The 16,422-nt window shown below is 46.9% G+C and overlaps 1 protein-coding gene across 1 annotated transcript in view; it reads left to right on the forward strand.

Annotated features, from left to right (window-relative positions):
- Positions 1-2,639: 2,639 nt before the first annotated feature.
- The window catches only part of MAP6 (microtubule-associated protein 6), a gene marked incomplete at its 5' end in the record, with an annotated part of 14,881 nt that continues 1,098 nt past the window's right edge, over positions 2,640-16,422 (forward strand). The window contains 2 exons of the mRNA XM_009076547.1: positions 2,640-2,853; positions 4,586-4,782. Of these exons, the coding sequence (XP_009074795.1) occupies positions 2,640-2,853; positions 4,586-4,782 (411 nt within the window). The remainder of the gene's footprint in view (positions 2,854-4,585; positions 4,783-16,422) is intronic.

Below are 16,422 nucleotides of genomic sequence, written 5' to 3' on the forward strand. Positions count from 1 at the left end.
TAGATGTTCCTCATGTGACCACTTCCTGATTTGGAGGACAGGTGTTGTGATTTTCACCCCTGAGATTTCTACCTCTGCCACAAATACAGTGGAAAGTAGCTGGTGGGTTCTAAAGTTGCTGGGAAGATATCTGAGAGATTAGATATGGGAGAGAATTAGTCCACCATTTTATTTACTTGTTTGTATTTAGTGAAAATATATAATCTACTTTGCAGCAAAAGTGGATCCTAGGGAGAAACCTCTTATCTTCTGAGTTCAGGATGAACTTTGAGTTTGTCAGTCATATATTCACATCTTTAACCCTCTTCCTCTTCCTTTCTCCCAACCCTTCATGCATGAGGGATGTTTTAACAATGGGCCTCAGAGAAATATCTGTGGACAAGTGGGTGATATTCACTGAATGGGAAAGAAGGGGGCATGGATGAATCCATTCATGTGTTGCTCATCCAGTACAAGTTTCCTGAGGAACAGCATCCTTCAAACAGGAAGGATCCCTGGGCCTTTGACAGCATTATCCAAGCCCAAGAAGGGCTGAATAGTAAAAGAGGAAGAGGAATTAAGAAATACAAGTAAAATAAAAAATAGATGTGGGTAGAAGCAACACTTAGAATGGAGAATTAGAGATGGGATGTGGCTCAGAGATGAAGATACCTAATTTTAGGGGTGTATTTGTGTCTTCACGTGCTCCATGTTTGTATTCCCATCAGCAGAGATTAGTCAGTGAACACAGCCCAGGGAGACATTCAGCTCATCCTAAAGCCCATTTTTGGCATAGGGAAGGGTTCTCCAAGCTCCATGGACTGTTGGCCTGTCCACATTGACTGCCACAAGGACACAGTCACCCTGAAGATGGGGTGAGACACTAACACAGGTGTCAGAGGGGGAGAAACACATCCTGGAGGCTGTTGCAGTCAGCAGTTATCTTGGAAGAGAAATGGTTTTTTCCATCACTACAGTGGGATTATCTGAATGGGAGATGTCGGACTGAGCTGGCGTGCAGCTGCCCTCATCCTGTACACGAAGGGATCATGTCCCTGAGGACAGCAGATGACCTGCAGCCCAGCATCCCTGTCCAAGCATCCTCTGATGACATGTGCATGCCCGTACTGAAGCTTTCCTGAGCCTCTGGACTCAGTCCAGCTGCTTATCTTCCTAAAAGTGAAAGCCGAATATCTCCATGCCCATTTGTCAAATTTGGTTGAAGCTGATTAAGATGTTCAGAGCTATTATGGGAAGGGATTGACTGGCAGTACCCTGACACAGAGTTCATTTCCCTCATAAACCAGGCTGAAAATGAGTAACAGCCCAAAAGTGGTTGAGTGGAACAGGATGTGCAACTTAGAGGTCCCATCACCTCAGAAGTCCCAAAATTAAGACAAGGGCTTGGATTAACCTGATCCAGTGGAAGGTGTCCCTGACCAAGGCAAGGTGTTGGATCAAGATGAGCTTTAAGGTCCTCCCAACCCAAACCACTCTGTTTTCCAAGGAAAATTCACCCCTTTGCAGAGGGCTTGGATCACCACTGCTAGGATAGCTCCTGGCTTATATTGGAGTTTTAAGGATCTAAACACTGCTTTGGACTCTCATAGCAACCTTCCAGTATCTGAAGGAGCTGTGGAAAAGCTGGAGAGGGAATCTTCATCAAGAACTGGAGTGATAGGACAAGGAGTAATGGGGATAAATTGAAAGAGGGGAAATTTAGCGTAGATATGAGGATGGAACAGGCTGCCCAGATGCCCCAACCCTGGCAGTGTTCAAAGACAGATTGGATGAGGCCTTGAGCAACCTGGTCTGGTGGAAGGTGTCCCTGCCCAGGGCAAGGGGTTGGATGGTCTCTAAGGTCCTCTCCAACTCGTTAACATCCTATGATTCTATGACTATGTCTGAGCACACCCCCTGTAAGGTACCAACACATTTGGGGTTCTCCATCCCCATTCTCAGATGAATGGTGATTTTTAGAGAGAAAATGAAATGCTTTGCTTAAAAACTGACAATATGTTGGTGCTGTGTTGGGACGAACTAGAAAAAGCAAGAGAAGGAGGTTGTGGATGAGAACCAGAACACATCCAACGCTAAAAATCTTTGAAGTGTGTTTGGTTTTATTTCCTCCAGAATATTGCAGCTCTGTCCAAAAGAAGTAAAAGATGGTGTTAGTTTTTCCTACTAATTCAGGAATTCACTATCAGCTAATAAGCCCTAGCTCACAATACCTGATAAACTGTGCATTTCCTGCTCTGCTTGAGTTACCATCTATGCCAGTTTTATCTTAATTATTTACCTGATTATCTTAATTAGTTATCTGTTGGATCCCTTATGGAATTAAGAAACTTATTGTGCATAATTTGGTGCAGTATAGGTGGAATCATGCAATTCTCTACTTACAGCCATGGCTAAGGGGGTGCCCAGGGCTGACTGGTTTTAATAGACCACATTTCGTTTGAATATCTCATAATTTCTCAACAGGCTTTAGATGAGGTAAAAAGTGAGCTGTTGGGAGCCAATTTCTCTGTAAACCTGAGTGGATGGAGGCAAAAGTCCTTCCATATAGACCTTGTTGAGCAATGCAGGATTTCATTCCCATATCTTCATTACTCTCCTGTTACTTTAATTCCTGAACCTCTTTTCTTTTTGCTCTTCAGAAATGAGTTCAGACCCTGGATAGACGTCAAGCCTGCAAAGGCTATAAAAGCAAAGCCGCAGTACAAGCCACCAGAGGAGAAAATGACCCATGAAACCAGTTACAGTGCTCAGTTCAAGGGAGAAACCAGTAAGCCTTCTCCAGCTGATAACAAATACCTGGAACGCAGAAGGATACGCACTCTCTACAGTGAACCCTACAAAGAACCTCCAAAGGTGAGAAACGCCGTGGAAGGGACCTGGGGCCATTGCTGGTCCTGGTGGGATGTGTCCAACAGAGCAGATGGTGGAATGAAAAGCTAAACATGATCTGGTCATGGCAGCCCAGAAATCCAGTGGGGTCCTGGGCTGATCCCTGCAGCATGGGCAGCAGGTGAAGGGGGGAATCCTGCCTCTCTGCTCCACTCTGGTGAGACCCACCTGCAGTGCTGCCTCCAGCTCTGGGATCCTCAGCACAGGAAGAACAATGATCTGTTGGAATGAGTCAAGAGAAGGCTCCAAGGGGTGGATCACCTCTGCTCTGGAGACAGGCTGAGAGAGCTGGGAGTGTTCAGCCTGGAGAAGAGAAGGGTCTGGGGAGACCTTAGAGCCCCCTCCAGTGACTAAAAGAGCTCCAAGAGAGCTGCAGAGAGACTTCCTGGAGGGACAGGACAAGGGGGAATGGCTTTCCACTGCCAGAGGGCAGGGTTAGATGGATATCGGGAAGAAAATTTTGGCTGTGAGGGTGGTGAGGCACTGGCACAGGTTGCCCAGAGAAGCTGTAGCTGCTTCATCCCTGGAAGTGGTCCAGGCCAGTTTGGATGGGGCCTGGAGCAACCTGGTCTAGTGGAAGGTGTCCCTGCCCATGGCAGGGGGATTGGAACAAGATTATCTTTAAGTTCCAACCCAAACCATTGTATGATTCTGTGGGCTCTAGAACAGCTTGATGCCTTTTGGAGACAACAGTGCCCTGTGTCAAACTGTAAAGAAGTGAGGATAGGGCCCAGATGAAGAGGTTTCTGTGTTGTCATTTCCCATGTGGTTATCTGTACAGCTTTCTCTTTCTCCCTTCAAGACTAGTGGAACCCCACGTTACAATTTATCCCAGAACAACATGGTCAGAGCCAGATATTCATCTGCAGTTAATTCAGAGCACTCCACAGTTTCTGAGAGTATATAGTTTGGCTTTGATTACATCAAAGATTTGTGTCAAGAAGGGCCTGAGCTGAATTGTCTTTCAGCCCTGTTTTCTAGGAACAGCAGAGGATTTGCAGGTAAAAGGAGTGAGTCTGCAGTTTTAAACCCAGGTCCTTTAGTCCTTCCCAGAGTGCTTAGATCTGTGACATCTCGGAGGGATGGCAAGGAGAAGCTGAAGGCTTCTGTTCCTCCTTGATTTTGTAGCTGTCCTTTCTGTTTTGAGGGCTGTGGAAACAAGACCCTGTTGTGGACTTTGCTCAGTGTCCTGCACCACAAGTATCCCCAAGTAATTTTCCTCTGAGGTGGGAATCTGTTAAGGACAAACAGAGGAGTCACAGAACTCCTGTAAGAAAGGTTGGGATTTTGAGCAGCCTCTTTGTCCTGAGCAGCATTTCTCTGCTTCCAATCCAGAGAGGGACAATCCCCCGTGGCTTGCAAAGCCCCTCGTGAAGTCAGAGAAAGATGCAGGAATTGATTAAATGACTGACAATATTCCCTCTCTTACTCACCCTGCTGTGTCCTGATCTGGATACAATGGGCTCTGCTGGCTCCAGGAGCACTGTGACTTCAGGGCATCGTGAAAGGAGCTGGCCATTTACCACTCAGCATGAGCCCAGCTGCTCTCCTCCCATCGTGGCAGGGCAGAGCTGAGCAGATGAGTAACATTTGTGCTGTTTCTGATCTAAATCCTGTTTTCCACCTGTCCTTGTGTCTCTTTCTCTGTCTCTCTCTCCCCATCTCTGTGTTGTTTCGCCTGTCACCCTCCATGCAGGTGGAAAAGCCTAGCATAAAGCCTTCCAAACCAAAAAAGACCACAACAAGCCATAAACCCCTGAAAAAGGCCAAAGACAAGCAGATTGCATCTGGCCGGGCTGCCAAGAAAAAGAGCACCGAGACCTCCAACACAGCAAAGCCAGAGGACAAGGAGAAAAGTAAAGAGATGAACAATAAACTGGCTGAGGCAAAAGAGTAAATGTCACTGCACTTTCCTTTCTTTCTTATTTTTGTTCCCTTTTCTTGCTTTCTTCCTTTTTTTTCTTTCCTTTGATTAAATAAAGGCCACAAAATTAATTAGAGGCTTCTAATCTGCTTTTTGTTCTGATTGTATTAGAAGCTTTTCTGTTTTATTTCCAAGGAGGATTAGAGAATCCTTGTTTCTGAGGTCAGGTTGTTCTGCTTTGCCTGCACAACACGGCTCTGCACAGAGTGAGGGATGTGGGAATGCACGAGTCGGGTAGTAGGAGATAAGGGTCATGGATTAACAACATCCAACAACCTGTCCCTTTTCTTGGGCTTGGTCCTTCAGCGCTTTGACAGCGTGGAAGTGCCCGCTCAGCCATGGAGGGGCTGTGCTCTCACCCCCCATGAGGCCATTGTTGGGTCATCTCCCACTGGTGTCAGCAGGTTTTGGAGGCAGAGAGGAGCAGGTTCATTCATGGTGCTGTGAATCTGCTGTAAATCCACCATAATCAGTGGTGTGGCCATGAGTGATTTCCCCTGGTGACACCGGTGGGACTTATGCTCCAAGAAGCAATGGGAAAGGAGATCCTGTGGAAATAAAGGGCCAAATCTTTCCCCAGTATAGCTGGGGTAGGTCTAGCTGCATCAAGGCAGCTTCACCCATCAGCACCACTTGAAGTCCTTGATTTAAAAGACAAAAAAATGAGTGAGGGAAGGCGCAGAGAGCAGTGAAGACTTTCCAAGCACGTGGCAAGTTAGACTAAGTTATCAGCAGATTGTTCTTCCCTATTGTTTCCCCTAGGTTATGGATCTTTTTAGTTATCCCTGATTTGGCTTGAGTCTTGGACTGCTTTCACTTCTGGGGTGCCAGTAGACAGAGCTAGGTGTCAGAAAGAGGTTTAATTTGCAGGCATGACCTTCCAAGGGGTAGAAAGAAATGTGTCACCGAGGTTAGCTAGAGCCTCAGTCCCTGTTGTGTTGATTCTTCCAGCTGTTGGCACTCATACTAGCTCATAAGCATCTCAAGAGGGCCATCAGAAAAGTTGCTGGGATCCCTAGACTCCCTCCAGACAAGATCTCAGGGTTTCAATCCTATTTACTGTGCTCTTACTCTAGGAAATCCCCACACCCAGCATGACCAGTTTGGAAGCTCTAAACACAGCAGGACCATTTGTCAGCAAGTGTGAGCTGGCCCAACAGACTGGCCCCAGAATCTGGGTCATTGAATCAATGGGAGCTGGGAGCATTGTGGTCCCAATCCAAATTTATGTGCCTAACCTCTGGATTGGGCCCTAAATACATGAGGATTAATCTTGATCCCACCAAACGGAGCTGTTAAGCTCTCCTGCAGCAGAGTCACTGCAAGGCAGGATGCAGAGTTCTTCTTATTTATTTTTGCAGCTCCAAAATTGCTCTCCTAACATGAAGAGCAGCTTGAAACTTTCAAAGGACAATTGGGAAGAACAAAGAGAGAGAGATGGGAAGTAGGGTAGAGAGGTGTAGAGGAAAGTCTTACTGTTAAGGGTGTTTTAGAGAGGTGAAACTAACAAAAAAGGATGTGTTAGTGGGGGAGGAGTCCTGTTTTGGTGATCTCACCCCATTAGAGTTGGGAATAGAAATGAGTGGTGGGCTACAAGGCTGAGAGAGAGTTTCCAAAGAGGAGGAAAGCTCTGTGGTATACAGATAGTGATGTTTGCTGGCCTTAGTCACGAATAAATGCCAAGTTCAGTGTATTGTGTGATGTGTCCTGTTTGCCTTGCTCTACCAGCCTAAACCTTTGAGTATCAGTAAGTGTAGTGTTCTGAATTCAGTGGTGTATTTCCAAGCTTAGCTGTGTTAGAACTGTGTGCTCTGAGCTAGTCAGGTTGTGTATGTGGAAAATATATATTCAGATATAGAAATATATATATATATTTAAACCTCCAATGTTTAGGAGGAAACCAGGGAAAATCCTCCAGGAAGTAAAACTGTGGAAATCTTTGTGAATGTAGTGCTTTTTTTCTTTTGATGTGCATGCCTCATGGAGATGCTGACCTGTCCATATTGCCCATTGCTTTTCTGAGTGCTCAGAAGCCCCTGCAGGACTGCTCAGCTCTGTCTCCAAAGCAGCTCAGCAAAAGGTTGAGCTGGTGGACAGGAGTGCTGCTCACAGCTCTTCCCCCCCTATCACACAATGGACAACTGGCCAGAGAAGATGAGCTCCCAAGACTTGGTGTGATTCCTTGGCATTTAGATAATTCATGCATCTTCACACTCCTCAGTCACATCCTTTCCTGTCACAGGATGTAGCCACAGCTGTGAAGATGACATGTCACAGTAGGCAGAACAGGTCAGGAAGGCACTAGACAGTTACCAACAGCCCAACAGACCAATCTTCCATAAGGAAAGACCATGCCAAACAATTCTCCCTGGTATTTTTTGGCCCTGAGTTTCACATTGAAAGAGACACCACACTTGCCACCATTTCACCTTGAATTCAATGGCAATTTAGCTCTTGACTTCAAGGTTAACTACATTTTGCCCAAGGAAGATCATAAAGATGTTCAGATCACTTAATCCAAGCATCTCCATGACTCTGGATCAACTGATGTTCCTCCAGGGCTTCAGGATTGCTTCTTCTCAATGAAGAGCATCTGTTACATAGAATCATCAAGGCTGGAGGAGACCTCTAAGATCATCAAGTCTATCACAGTGTTTGAATGAAGCATGGACAGTGAGTGGTCACAATATGTCTTATGTGTCCTTACTACTTGAAGTTTTTTTGGTGGCAGGTGGCTTGAAACTAGATGATCTTTAAGGTCCCTTCCAACTCAAACCATTCCTTGAGCTCACTACAGAGCTAGATATGAAGTGCTAGCCAGTGGTCTAAATTCCCACTCTAGTGAAGGAACTTTCCAAGTGCCATTTTGAACACCTCTCTTTGGGTGGGATGAATGATTCTTAGAAGGTTTTCTTTGCAGAAAGAGCCTGGAAGACTGGTAGGGCCTGGAGACCTCCCTCTCAGGCAGGAAGAAAATAGGGATAGAAATCCTGGCCTGTGCTCCATGTGCACCAGGTCCTCAGCATGCATCCAAGCACACACATACACCCAAGCACAGAGTCTAGCACTGCACTGAATGCCAGGAAATGCAGCAGAATCAAGCCTCAGGGTGAAATCCTGCGTTGCTTTACAATCCACAGATTCTAGGCCCATCTGACCCACTCAGGTTTATCAGAAAGGAGACCAAATCTCAAGTTCACTTTGGGCTCTGAGCTTGTCAATCCCACTGAAAAACAGTGCTCCGCTGTCGTGTGTTTCCAGCTCCCACAATGCTGATCCTGTTCCACCGCTGATTTGTAATATGTTTTGCTTTCCTTGTAAAAAGAAAGAAGAAAAACAAAAGAACTGTTTTGCTTTTTACCCTGTGAGAATTCCTGTACTGTCTGTTGCTTGCTTTTGCCTTTTCACTGTATTGTACTCTTACTCCTTTCTGCAAAATGGTGCTAATTGCTGACTTGAGCTCCTGTTTCCTGACTGCTTCGCACACCAACCACCTGCTTCTTCATTTGCAACGCTCCTGGCATCAAATCCTGGCGCCCATGAACCCCACCAACCTCTTGGAGGCAGATAGGAAGTGTCTAATTAATCTTTTGTGGCCTGGGTTTGGTTGCATATCACCAATTGTCTCTTGTAAACATGTTAAGCACACCTCCTTGTGGTGCTTGTTGTTCTGATGAGAGTAACACACACACACACACACACACACAAATTAATGTATAGCCAATTGATTGTGACGTGCTTGTGATCTTTGCTTGCTCAAAGGGGTTTTTTTTCCAATGATAAATAAATGCTAAAGACAAATACCACCTCCTTGATCTTGTTTTCTCAATAAGAAGCACAGCTGAGCAAAAGAAAAGCCCTTCCAACTGAAATCAGGCTTGTGTTGCTTAGAGTTGCCACTTCCAGCCATGGCTGCAAACCTCAGACTAGCCTGGTGTGAGCACTAAGCATTTGCCAATGTGAAGATGGACAGTGAAGTCATGTGGATGGAGCAGGTTTGCTTTTATTTTCTATATAAAGTGTATTTGAGCAGAGGATCTGTGCAGGGAGAGCCCTGCTGTGCCTTGCTTGTGTCCACCTTGCACTGGCTCAGGGAGCAGAGACTGAACCCCCCACCAAGAGCTGGAGGGAGGGAAGGAAGGTGATGTGGATGAGGTGACTCCCTTTCCCAATGTTAATTACACTTTTCCAACTGCCTACAGCTTTTGTTTTCTCCCAAAACCAAACCTGACCAACCAGGTGTCCCTGCCCATGGCAGGGGTTTGGAACTACAGGAGCCTTCAAAACTAAACCTTTATTATTCTGTGAAAACCACCTAAAAGGCCCTTGAGAGGAGTCATGGGGCTACAAATCCTCATTGAAATGAGGTGGTAAGTTCTTGGGTTTCAGTGCTCTCCAAGCCCAGCCACTGCTGAACAGGAACTTGGCAGAGTTTGTGGAAGTGCGAAGTACTGATTTTATATTAATGAATGTGTTGGCCGTCTGGAGAAAGTGATGGTTGAGAAGATAGCAGGGCTGAGGGTACAGTTTTATTTTACATGTCATAGCTTCATCTCTTTTTTTCTTCTAACTAGCCTCTAAGCTCCCACCTGCAATTCTAGTTTTTAATCACATTTTCTCTTTTAATGGATATTCCAATAAAATCCCCACCAGCCTGAGGAAAACTGTGGTATTTTTGAGCAACCTGGTCTAGTGGGAATTGTCCCTGCCCATGGCAGGAGGTTGGAACTAGATGATCTTTAAGGTCCCTTCAAACCCGAACAATTCTGTGATTCTATGATTTTGAAATCTCTCCCCCACCATAGCTCTGATGACCTCCATGGAGCACCAACCCTTTTCATGCCTTACTGCTGCTGGGTGCTATTTCTCATCCCTGCCTGGTTTAGAACTCACTTTCTGAATTGATTCCATCTGTGACCACATGCTGATAACAGTGCTGCTTTCTGATGCCCTGCTGTGTCACCTGCCTTCCCTCTCTCTTCCACACCAGCTTCATCCATTCATCAATCACACAGATCTTTAAAGTGTTTCTACAGCTGGGCTGTAGCTTGAGGGATTTATCCTTTCACCCTCCACAGCTGAGAAAATGTTTGTTGTTAAAAGACTGGTCATTATTGGGGGTTTATCTGTGACAATCCATGATGGCCAACAAAATGTTTCTCCCATGACACAAAGGTACAGAGTCTTATCCATGCTGCAGCATGGATGGATGATCCAAGTGCTCCCACTCAGCTACCCGCACTCAGTGCTGGAAAACATGCCATGTTGCTCTCTGAACTTGCTCAGCCTTACAAAGCCCAAACAGCCAAAGGGGAAGAATGCATTTTGAGTGGACAGTAGGACCTACTGGGTTGATGGAAGGTGTGGGGACCTGGACTGCCTGGTCTGTAACTTTCACTGTCTGAACCCACTGCTGCTGACTGACTCCTTAATCTTCACCAAGTCACTAGTGCCTGACATTGCCCACCTCTTTCCAAAGGCTGTTGTGAGAAGGATTTCTGTGCAAAGTACTAGAGGGTGTTACTGGATATGAAGTGTTTTATCTTCCAAGAGCATTTAGTGTGGAGGCACTGTCTGGAGGAAAAAGACTCCTAATGGTCAGTGTTGGTGTCTGGGTGAAGGGACAAGGAGGAGAGAGAATAAGCTGAATTTAAGGAGTTGAGTCTGCTTCTCACACTCTTAATAACAGCGTTTTAGAGGTCTTTTTGAACCTAAATAATTGTATGAGTTGTTTGCAAATCCATTGTGTGCGTAGACCCGGGATCCTTGTGCATGGGTGGATGAAGAAGTTCCTCTTTGCCACTCTGTCCTTCCATCCCATTCACTGCATCAAATAGGAGTGAAGCAACTTGGGCACAGGACTGAGATGTACTAGTTTTGATACATCCAGATCTCTGAGCTTCCTTTGAAAATCTCCGTTATCATTATTACATCCCTGTCTAGTAAAAAGGTGAGGATAGATGGTTCATCAGCTGACATGTCAGCCCTCCCACGAATGCAGCCTCTTGTGTCATGATATTCTTTGGAGTCAGGGTTTATGTAGTGATGTGCCAGTACAGGAGAGAAAGGGACTTTTTAAGAAGATGCCTCTGTCATACATAACTTGTACCTCCCAACATCCAAGGAATAATCACCATCCCCAACAGTGGCATCAGATCAAGAAGAGGAGTGGTACAGGAAGAAGAAATTCCCTAGGATGAACACAGTGACATGGATGTGCTCAGCTCTAAGAACAGTATCTTTTCCACACTTGGAAAATGTTGTGATGTTCAGACATGGGCTTCTGCTTTTCCTGGTTCCAGCAGTATCATGGTAAGTTTGATCCAGTTGGAGAACTGACACTTCACTTCCATTTGCCCTTATTCATGTGAGCTTTCTGGGTTGGGGCAATTCCACTAATGCCACTGGGTCTACTACCAAGCTTGGGGGTCATATTGAGGGGTAACACAGCTCTGAGTACTTCAGGACTGGTGATCTGCCATGAACTCTGGATTGCTTGTAAACACTCTTATTTCTGTTGCAGGGTGCTTTGGGAACAGCTCCCTGATCCAGACTGTCATGTGGAGGAGATGTGAGGCAAGGAGAAGAGGCAATTCTGCTAATGAACTGGAGGCATCTTTATGCTCTCTGAAACATCAACTTTCCCTTCAGGCAGTCTACTCCATGGAAGCCAACAGCAAGGACAAGCCACTGGAAAAATGATGGCTGAGGAATAGTGACAGATCTTCGTGATATTGTGAGCCCTGAGGAATGATAACTGCGCCTTCAATGGTTCAACGGTGTAAGGGGACGGAAAGGGGGAAATATTTCTGAACTTCCTCTTGTCCTCTGCCTACCTCCCACCCCAACCTAGCCTGAGGCACTCAGCAACCCCAAGCCCCTATGCAAAGATGGGTCTTTCCATATATTCATGTTGAGATATGTGTCCTGTCTGGCTCTGAGAGAGGTCTGGAGAGCTGGGTCACAGCAGAGGCTGAGGGAACACATGCATGGCACATAGTGGAGGGGATCTACCATGAAGAGTGGCAGATGGGTCTATCCTTATCAGTTAAACAGCACTCAGGAGCACTTGATGGTCCCAATACCATATGATCAAGATAGGGAAATCCTGAGAGTAGCCCCTGGCCATAGGACTGAACTGCCCCTTGGCCTGGTTCAGGATTTAGTACCCAACCCAGTTCAGCTGTGGCCACCTTGTTTAGAGCCAAGAGATTTGCCCAGAGCAGCTGTGGCTGCCCCATCCCTGGAAGCGTTCAAGGCCAGGTTGGATGGGGCTTGGAGCAACCTGGTCTAGTGGAAGGTGTCCCTGCCCTTGGCAGGGGGTGTTGGAACTAGAGGATGTTGAAGATACTTCCAACCCAACCCACTGTGTGATTCTATGATTTATCAGCAGGCCACAAGCCAGCAAGGCACCTTTAATTTAATGAAACAGGTAGTGCTTTGGAGCCACAGGGCAGTGAGTGTCCTTGCCCCCCTTGCCCCTGCTCCCTCCCCTCTCCCCAAGTTTCATTGCTGATCAGACATCAGTCCCTGTTGGCTCCTCCCCTTGCAGTCTGCAATGCCCTCAGCTCTCTTTCAGACCCATCTGCCCACCATGCTGCTATTCTTTGCCTTCAAAATCATTTTCCTTCCATCCTCCCTGCCACCTTTTCCATGTCTGTCCCACAACTGCTTCTCCAGCCCTTTGCTTTCTCCCACCTCCTCCCTCCAGCACCTTTTTGCATCATTCCAAACACCCAGAACCTTCTCCTTCCTGTCCTCCCCAGTTACTGTCTTGTGTCCTGTCTCTCTTGGACTGTAAGCCTTTTTCTTTGCCTGTACTGTGTGTTAGCCACTCACTGCTTGGAATAAACAATACCTCACCTACCAACTGCCCCTTCTCTCTCTCCTTTCTTGGTGTGGCTTCACTAGGTGTGTCTGCAATTGCATCACATGTCTCTCGTCCTGGCTACTGGAGCAGTCAGTCTCACTGCCACAGCTCTACCCATAGTCTTTTGGGATGACTCTGCTCATGTTTTTGTCCTCTTGGTACCTTTGGTTTTTTTCACAGCTCCAGGGACCAGATTTGTTGTCAGTGTAGGAGTCTGACACATTCAGAGCTGCATGACCCTCTGTCCCTTGCCATTCTGATGTGTCTGATAAAGAGGTTGGACTTCCTCCAGCTTCTGGGGCTGCCAGGTGGCGCAGCAAATGCAGCAGCTGAGGAGAATGAAGGAGAAATCTTGTAGCCCAGAGCAGAAGCAGGTGATGGTAAAGGAATGGCATTCACCTGGAACACAAAACAGTGGGCAGAAGTGTGTCAGTGGAAATCCAAGCAGATGCATCTCCCAGGGGAAGCAGCAGAAGTTGGCTTAGGATGTTTCAGAAATGGATGCCCAGGAGGCTCCTTGTGGCTCAGAAGGTGCCCTGAACATCATGTGATCCATCTGCTTCCTCCATCCCCAACTAGGACTAGACCTGCCCATGGTCCCCTTCAGCCTATGAGTACAGCAGGGACCCAAGTGTCACTTAGGCCAAAGTGGCTCCTTGCTGACTCCTTGTCCTAATTTATTGTCACAAAGTGCTTGTTTGGTCCGTGCTGGCTGGAGCTGGTGGTGCACATGGAAATGGTGCTTCTTCCCAGGTGCTTAATACAAACATGGAAAGTTGCAGGAGCAGGTCAGTTCCTCTACCCTTGCAGTGACCCTCTCTGTCAGTGGTGTGACACCAGCCTGCCAGAAAGCAAAGTAAACTCCTGATCATGCTGAGTGAACTCACAGCATGGCCACGAGTCTGGTTTCATGGGCCATCTGCAGGAGTTAGGTCTGAGGACCTAACTAACCATGTTGGTGGACATGGATGGGACAGGGATCAAGCAGTGCTTGGTCCCCTGGGCTTCCTTCAGGGTCTGTTGCTGTTCCTGGGTGTGCAAGAGCAGACAAGAAATGCGTGGGGTGCTCAAATCCTCCTCAGTGAGGAGCCTGGAGATGTCATCTGGGACAGACAAGACTTGCAACTGGGTTGTGCTTGACATCTCCAGGCTGTAGGGATGTCGGTGATGATGCTGGAAAGAAGCAGTGGGAAAAAATCAATCCCTTGATGTACATAATTCCCTGCATCCTTTCCTCTGTGCCACCATGACTTGCTCCTACCTGCCTTGCTTCCGTAGTGCTGCTGCCTCCTCCTCCAAACTCTATGTTCCAGCAATCAAAAAGCTCTAGAACGGCCCAAAACAGCACTGAAAAATCTCAGTTGCAGTTTTAGGGGCTGAATAGAATTTAGGTCATGATTACTGCATGCCACTAGGGTCCCTTGCTGACCTTCACTGAAGTCTTCTAACATCTAGATTTCTGCTAGAAGAACTCTGTAAGGGCTTTTGCTGGTGGAGGTTGGTTTTCCAAAGACTGTAAATGAGACCAGCTGTTAAGTTTAAGCCAGGACACAGAAGGCTTCTGTTTTTGTTGCTGTTGTCACAGACAGCCAACTTCAGTGCACAAAGGGCAACAGAGGACCCAGAAGACAGAAGTGACTCTTAATAACCTATTTATAACATAATTGTGAATTGCATTTGCCCAGGAAGCAATAAATTTCTGTCTTCTGAGGAACATCAACCTTCCAATGTCCTCCTGGGTGAGGGCTCAAAGCAAAAGGTCAGTTCCTCCACAGAGGAGTTCTCTGGAAAGAAAGGACAGGCTTCTTACGCTTCTTTCTTTGAAATGGTCCTTCAGCAGCAAACTTCTGTGCCTGGGGCTAGTTTCTGAGCCACTGGCAGAGGATTCCTGCTACTCCTAGTGGCTGTTGAAGGCAACTTGTAATTTTGCATGTGCCTATACAGACTCGTAACAACTCCTAAGCAGTTACACTGTTTTGAATGAAGTAATTTTGCAGAAGAGAAGACATGTCATTAGCTCTTTTTGATATGAGGCCACCAAAACATCAAGATCTGAATCCATCCGACATGGATGAGCCATGAGCAGGTCCTCCACACCTGTGAAGAACAGGATAACTTTGCTGGAGGTCTCAGAGGCAAGTTTAGACCCCAAGTCCCAAGATCCCAGCTCTGTGTTGTTATAGCAGGACCAACAAAGATCAGACTGTGCTCATGGTGCTCATCCATTGGTTACTTCCAGACACCTTGTGCTGCCTCTGAGAAATGAACCCCTAATGAATTTCATACTATTTCTGCATCTCTATCTGACATAATACAAGTAGCATTCTGTCATGCCAGTTCATCTCTTTTGTATTTCTCACCTTGTTACATCACATAATGAACCCAACAGTTCACCCCCAGCAGCCACAGGAAGGAAAGATAGTCTGTAAATGTTGCTGCTTGTGTGTTAGGGCTTGTTATGTTTCAGGATTGGCCTTTCCTCTCAACCCTCCAATTTGCACCCTCCCAGCTCACTCTTCCTGAGGCTGGGACCCAGGGCCAGCCCTGCACAGAGCATCCAGGTCTGTTCCCTACTGTGCATGTTCTGTTGTCCCTGGGTACCAGTTCCTGGGGAAAATAATGTCATTATCTTCCCCTCACACTCCTTCCAGTTTAAAATAGGTTTGGAATGAGCTTTACTTGGGAAAGACAATTACACAATTGCCTGTATTCAATGCAAACAAAGAGGAAACCAGGGGATGGGGATGGGACACAGCCTCTTTGTCCTCCAGGAGGCTGAGTCTTAGCCTGAAATCCATGGCTGAAGGATGCACACAGTCATGGAAAAAGACCCAGCAGATTAAAATGAAGAACATACATCTCATGAACCAGCTTTTTTTGGCTGCTTCAACAGAGAGGGACCACCCCAGTGCTGCTGAGAAGGGGGAATTCCCCTGGTGGCTCTAAGCAGGAGCTCAGGAAAATGTTGATGGAATACAAACAGTTGATGTTGCTTCAGGAAGAGATAACTTTTTGCTTTCAGAGCTCTATTCTGAAATACAGGGCAGTGTCAAGAGCAAGGCTGGACACCAAGGAAGATGTGGGATGGCTCTGGTGTTGGCAAACCTGGATGCAACGTGGATCACCACGTGTGCACTGGCACAGGGCAACCTGAGCTCATGCCCCATAGTTCCTGTGTCCTTCCTCATTAGGTGAGGTGTGAAGATGTGCTTGGAGGGGGTGGATTGGTATCTGGAGTAGCTACTGGCAGCCTTCAACCTGCAAGTGCATGATCTCCACTGACAAGGATGTGTAGGCATCTCCAGCTTTCTCCAGAGACCAGGCACTGGGTCCTGTCCTAGCAGATGCTTGTGCATCAGCTGTATGGACCTGGTCTGTCCTGACAGTGGAGGATCTTTCCAAAGAGGAATGCTCTGCATTTGCTCCTAATCCTTTGATATACAGTGCTGGGCCCACCTCATTCCCATAGGAACTGGTAGATTGAAAGAACTCAGCAGTTTTCCTACTGACCTCTGCCAACAGCTTCTGGCAGCAAGTGTCTCCTCATGGTAAGCACAGTGGTAGGGTGTGGATGAGTATTTGAGGGAGAGCTGTCCTGCCAGGGCTCTTTACTTGGTCCTGCCCCACCAGTCTTTCATGCAGGGGTGATTAGCTTCATGTGTCTGGGTTGGGCTGGCTTCACAGACCAAGGAGATGGCAACCACCCATTGTCCTCCTAGCCATGTTGTCAGTTCCTCTT

This window comes from Acanthisitta chloris, unplaced genomic scaffold (genome assembly GCF_000695815.1).
Source record: "Acanthisitta chloris isolate BGI_N310 unplaced genomic scaffold, ASM69581v1 scaffold7996, whole genome shotgun sequence".
NCBI lineage: Eukaryota > Metazoa > Chordata > Aves > Passeriformes > Acanthisittidae > Acanthisitta > Acanthisitta chloris.